The 6,612-nt window shown below is 33.6% G+C and overlaps 1 protein-coding gene across 1 annotated transcript; it reads left to right on the top strand.

Annotated features, from left to right (window-relative positions):
• Window positions 1–323: 323 nt before the first annotated feature.
• On the top strand, window positions 324–5,631 carry LOC145087314 (kinesin-like protein KIN-7E). Its single transcript, XM_079025252.1, has 14 exons — window positions 324–538; window positions 923–1,315; window positions 1,419–1,508; window positions 1,601–1,701; window positions 1,796–1,909; window positions 1,994–2,075; window positions 2,164–2,231; window positions 2,311–2,376; window positions 2,474–2,598; window positions 2,683–3,022; window positions 3,117–3,221; window positions 3,310–4,239; window positions 4,327–4,628; window positions 5,150–5,631. Exons 2-14 carry the CDS (start codon window positions 1,087–1,089, stop codon window positions 5,481–5,483), a joined length of 2,886 nt encoding a protein of 961 aa, XP_078881378.1. The 5' UTR covers window positions 324–538; window positions 923–1,086; the 3' UTR covers window positions 5,484–5,631.
• The last annotated feature ends 981 nt before the right edge of the window (window positions 5,632–6,612 follow it).

Below are 6,612 nucleotides of genomic sequence, written 5' to 3'. Positions count from 1 at the left end.
ATTTTATCTTGTTACTATAAAAATTTTAACAGTTAATATTAATAACATAATGTTTTTTTTCAAAAAATATATATATTTATTAAAAAATTTTGAAGTACATAAGAACATTCGTACGGTGTATATATATTTTTGGTAATATAACCTTATACGATGATAATTAAATGAAAACTAAAACATGCTATTTTACATAGATGAAGTAATGTACATTTCTTTTGAATGGACATAAATTTCAGGAAAAATGTTTTAGGATTTATTATGATAAATAACGCGGCAATTATTCAGTTACAGTTCGTGTTTTTGTTTTAATCCAGTCGTTAAACACCGACGTCAAATCCCAAATTCAATCTGATTCCCAAAATTTGAATTTGTTTCAATCATCATCATCATCATTATCTCTGCAAATTTATAGCTCCTCTCACTCTTCTCTCCCTCCATTCAAATCCTCATCAGTACATTAAAAAATATGTGCTGAGGGAGAGAGACGGCTCGCACAAGAACGATGAATCTGATCCAACATCAATCAATCACATTCTCTAAGGTAAATTTCATCTACATTTCAAAATCTATACCTTTTGGAACCTAATTTTGCTTTATATTTTCTGCTCAAAACGAAATTCGTCAATGATTATAGAAACAACAGTCGGAAAAGACAATGACAGTCTGTAAAATCAAAGGGACAAAGGGTCGGTGCGGGGACCATATCTTTAACAATTCGCTTAAATACACCGCCGTCCTCGTTGACGACTTTTCGTATAATTTGCGAATCATTATTTTATTGGTGTGTAGATTCATACAATTGTATGTGTGTATGTGTTTATACATTATACAACTACATTATTATAATCGACTTTGACGAGATATGTTACTACATGTTGCGTTGAATTTTAGCTAACCTGATTTTCATGATTACCGGTTGTTTCAGACGATGATTGTTATTTGATCTTAACGACTTTGTTGGTCCCTCTCCCTTTATGTCTCCTCTACCGCTACCATTACTTGAATTATCGAGGACAGCTGAACAAATATCTTACTATTATATCACAATTTGTTATGTATAACCCGTGAGATTTAAGTTTTCTGCTGGAGATGGGGGAAACCGGTGGTAGTGGAGGAGGGGGGACGCGATCAGGGGACGGTGGTTCCCGCCATGGCGAGAAGATTTTTGTGTCTGTGCGGCTGCGACCTTTGAATGGAAGAGAGATTGTTACGAACGATGTGTCTGATTGGGAATGCGTCGCTGAAAACACCATCGTTTACAAGAATGGGAACCTTAGTGTCCCTGAGAGATCCATGTACCCCTCTGCATATACATTTGGTAAGTCGTTTTTCTGGAAAATTTCTTCTTCTTCTTCTTTTTTTCTGGATCAATTGATACTGATCTTCTTCGTATTCTTTCCATGGTGCCCAATTGGGTGTAGACAGGGTTTTTGGTTGTGATTGCTCCACAAGGCAGGTATACCAGGATGCAGCAAAGGAAGTTGTGCTATCAGTTGTTGGTGGTATCAATGGTGAGTTTCACTTTTCTCTTTCTACTACTCTTTCATCTTGTTACACTCTGCAAGTTGTATTCACATTCACAGTCGATTACAACAATTTCCAGCAAGTATTTTCGCATATGGGCAAACAAGCAGTGGGAAGACATTCACAATGACTGGAATCACAGAGTACACTTTAGCAGACATATATGACTATGTACAAAAGGTAATCAATCACACATTCACATCATCTCAGAAATTCTTCACATCAACTATTTCTTTTCCACTTTTCTCTCATCTACTCTTTAATTTCAATGTAGCACCCAGATAGGGACTTTCATCTGAAATTCTCCGCCATGGAAATATACAATGAATCTGTCAAAGATCTCCTTAGCAGTGATGGCTATCCACTCAGACTTTTAGATGATCCAGAGGTGAATAGGAATATATTTCAGTTTGTTTTCATCAACAATACATCTTTTATTTCAGTAACATTAATGGCGAATCAATTTTAACAGAGAGGAACAATCGTTGAGAATCTAACAGATGAAAGTGTTAGGGACTGGGATCATATGATGGAGCTCCTTTCTATCTGTGAAGGTGAGAAAATTAACATCTTCAACCACATTAAACTCTCACTCAATTCATAGCATTTAATTTCAACTCTCAAGTATAATTCATTTTACAGCTCAGAGACAGATTGGAGAGACATCACTCAATGAAACAAGCTCTAGATCTCACCAAATCATCAGACTGGTAAAAATCTTTAAACAAATCCTTCAAATTACATACTTAATAACCAATATTATTTATCACAATTGATTATTAAATGCAGACAATTGAAAGTACACCCTCCAACTATCTAGGGAGAGACAGTGCAAGTACACTTGTTTCTACAGTGGTATGCAAAAAAAAAAAGAAATTGATATGGATTTTATACAACATCAACATTAACATGTCACTAAGATATAGTAGTTGTCTTTTATGTTTTACTATAGAACTTTGTTGATCTTGCTGGAAGTGAGCGTGCATCCCAGTCATTGACAGCTGGCACTAGGTTAAAAGAAGGATGCCATATAAATCGAAGTCTTTTAACACTAGGAACTGTGATTCGAAAGCTAAGGTTTGTTTTCTTTCCATATTTAGCATGTTTTTTAGCTTACTTTATCCTCATTTATGTTTTTTTTGTTCTTGTTTTTGAATTCAGTAAAGGAAGAAGTGGACACATACCCTTCAGAGATTCAAAGCTAACTCGCATACTGCAATCATCTTTAGGAGGTAATTCAAGAACAGCAATCATCTGTACTATGAGTCCTGCAAGAAGTCATGTTGAACAATCAAGAAACACACTTTTGTTTGCAAGTTGTGCAAAGGAAGTAAGTACAAATGCCCAGGTCAATACGGTAATTTCAGACAAAGCTTTAGTGAAGCATCTTCAAAGAGAATTAGATAGATTGGAAAGTGAGTTAAGAACTCCAGGGTCTAATCGTTTCACATCAGATACCACTACCGAATTGTTAAGGGAAAAAGACCATCAACTTGAAAAGGTAATAAAGAAATTACTTTTCTACCCCTTACATTACACAAAAACTAATAAATTTACATAATGAAAAACAAAAAAATGTTGCATCTCATTTACAGATGCAGAAGCAGATTGATGAATTAACAGCTGAAAGAGACGATGCACGATCACATGTTCAAGATTTACTACGTGTGGTTGAAAGTAATGGAAGTTCATTGACACGGGTAAAAATAAAAACATATATTTTTTTAAAAACTTTTTTATTTTATTTTACTTATCTCAGATATTCATTTTTTTTTGAATATGTTACAGTTGGGTTCAGATGAATACCCTCACCTACGAGTGCAAGTAACACCTGAAGTTGAAACTTACATGATGCCAGAAACATCAATTGTGGTGGACCCACGTCACTCATTTGATGGAAGCATTAGAACCCTTGGATCAAGTCGATATTCTCCAAGGCGTAGTGAAAGTAGTTTTGAAGAAAATTACATCCGAGTTACTGAATTTGAGCCTGATCATACTCCAATAAGACCCATGATCAGAATTGCACAAAGTGAAACTGAATCATGTCTTGATTGGGATGAAGTTGATGACAAAAGTAATGCAACTCCACAAGTGTTATGCAAAGTAGTTCGTTGCATTGAAAGAGAGGACTCCATTCAAAATGTAGACTCATATTGTTCATCTCCTGATGTGAAAATTAGGATCCCAAATCATGAAACATTTCATGATGATCAAAGTGAAATTGAAAGTCATGAAGTGATTAGTTCTAAACCCGAATATATGTCACCTAATTCGAATGCGGATAGAATTACACAATCGCCATTGAATGAAGACATAGAAATGGAGTCACCATTGAATGAAGGGAATGAAGAGAAAGAAGAGAAGGAAGGGGAAGCAATATTAAAGGAAGATGGAGAATTACAATCATACCCTCGTGACAATGATGATTACCAAGAAGAGTTTATGCAAAGATTTAAATTACCAAAGAGTAGAAGTTGGAATGAGGGTAATACAAATACAAATACAAATACGCCTCCAAATTGTTATGAGCATGGTTTTCCTATGAAAAATCGTACGTTCAACCATGGTGTAGAATCTGAAAAGGGTTCTGTTTCTTCTAAAAGGACAATTAATGAAGAAGAAAAGAAGATTGGTGATGAAGATGATTTATCGTTTAGATCAGCAACAAAAGGACCTGATGAGACTCAACATCATGAGAAAGTTGAAGATACCCAAGTAAGTTTATGCTCTTTTCAAAAAAAAAAATTCAATGCTTTATGTAACTCTTGATTGATTCATATATATTAACTTTGTTAATTGTAGAGTACAAGTAGCAAGAGGTCAAAAAGTGTAAAAAGCATCGGTTTGGATCCAATTGAAGATTGTTTTAGAAACGGATCATGGTCTTCAGAGTTCAAGAGACTACAAAAAGAAATCATACAACTTTGGCATGCTTGTAATGTGTCCCTGGTTCATAGAACTTATTTCTTTTTGCTCTTCAATGGTGAACCCAATGACTCCATTTACATGGAGGTTGAACACAGACGCTTAGCCTTCCTCAAAGACATGTTCACTCATGTTAACCTTGCTGTAGACGATGGTCGCACCATCACACGTTCTTCAGCGTAAGTGAAATTATTAAATGGAGTAAATTACATTTTTGGTCCCTGATTATAGCTCATATTTGCCAATGTGGTCCTAAAAATAAAATGTGTATATTTTGGTCCCTAGCTGATATTTGCCAATGTGGTCCTAAAAATGTTGTTTTACTTTCTTGGAAGAGGGACCAAATTTATTACAAAAACCTCAAATAAGGACAAAAACCAGCTATACCCATGGACCAAAAATATAATTTACACTATTAGTCCCTGGTATAACTGAATTTTTCAAATTTGGTCCTCGTTTGAGGTTCTTATACATTTTTGGTCCGTGTTCAAGTAACATGACATATTTTTCTTCTTGAGTATACCTGTTTTTTGCATATTTGGTCAAAAAAGTATGGATAATTTCTTGGAATAGGGATACGTTTGTTAAAAAACCTGAAATAAGGACCAAAATTGCAAAAATAAGTTACAATTTGGGAGCAAAAAATGTAATCAATATAAAATTAATCATATATTTATTTATTTTTTGAATATGTGAACAGTGAAAAGTCTTTAAGGCGTGAAAGGGAGATGCTGACTAAGCAAATGCAGAAGAAATTAACGGAACAAGAGAGGGAGAGTTTGTTTTTGAGGTGGGGGATTGCATTGAATACAAAGTATAGAAGGATTCAATTGGCTAACAAGTTATGGACACGGATTGATGACATGGACCATGTGGCTGATAGTGCTATGGTTGTGGCTAAATTGGTTGGGCTTTTAACGGACCCGGGTCATGCTCCTAAAGCTATGTTTGGGTTAAATTTCGCACCTCAATCTCATTCTCAATCTTCCAAAAAATCTTTCAGTTTCAAACGTAGCTTGATTCCACTTTTATAAGATCGGATCGGTAACAATCTATGTGAATTTACACCTAGTAAATCATCTTTTTAGGGTAACTTCTTGTAAATTTCATCAACATGAGTATTGTATTGTGCATTGTTTGTTTCTTCCGTTGACTTTTTGACTTAACAAGAACACTTGATCATTGTTTCTGTTTTTTATTTAATCTGGACAAAATGACTTATTGGGTTAAGCCAAAAAAAACCCCAACTTAATTTACACAGACACTAACTCTTTATCTATTAGTCTTTTTTTTTTCTCCTCAAACTCCTTTCATGTTAAATTGATGGATATTTTGGAATTTATTTTGAAATGTAAGGTTAAGACAATTTATTCTCTTTAGGAAAACATACCTTATGTATTCAGTGGATACCACTTTATACGTACCGAAATCATTACCCTTTCAGTCATTTTATTTTCCCTATATGATTTAGGATGTGTTTGTTCGATAGGAGGAACTTCTAGCTTTGAATTAAAACAAAAAAATTTAAATCTAAAAGCTACTTCAAGTATCATTTAATAAAAAACTCTTTTATAATTTTGTAAATTGACCCCATTACCATTTTTTAAAATCAATGGCGTGTTTTAGATAAGTTATTTTATATAATTTTATATATTTTAAAAGCTTTCAACTAGTTTTTTCCAACACTCATATATAAATAGAAGTTATAACATCCAAATATCAACTACCGATTAATTTTGACGAAAACATCTTAGTAAGAAAAAAAACAATTAAACAACATCTTAGTTTAAAGTTCACCTTACTTTTGCATACACATACACACAATTCTTGTTTGAATAATCATATGATTTCAAAATTCATTTGATATTAATTCTTGTTATTATCCACAATTATGTTATTTGATATTAATTCTTGTTATTATCCACAATTATGTTATTCTTTGTCCTTAACTCTTCGTCTCTTTATATATGAACACACATATTACATATACATACATAGAGAGAAAAAAAAAACAAATGAAGCATCGATGCACATATTACATACCAAAGTTGATATGGAAATTAGTCGTGGCTGTATTTGCGTCAATATTGGCTGTTACATTCACCATACATGGATTACTCCATCATCATCATCATCATTTCATTTTCATCAACAAAATCTTAA

This window comes from Lactuca serriola, chromosome 2, assembly GCF_051521515.1.
Source record: "Lactuca serriola cultivar US96UC23 chromosome 2, Lser_US96UC23_V15, whole genome shotgun sequence".
NCBI classification, from domain to species: Eukaryota; Viridiplantae; Streptophyta; class Magnoliopsida; order Asterales; family Asteraceae; genus Lactuca; species Lactuca serriola.
Note: the sequence above shows the minus strand (reverse complement) of the source record. Positions and strands in the feature narration are given on the sequence as shown.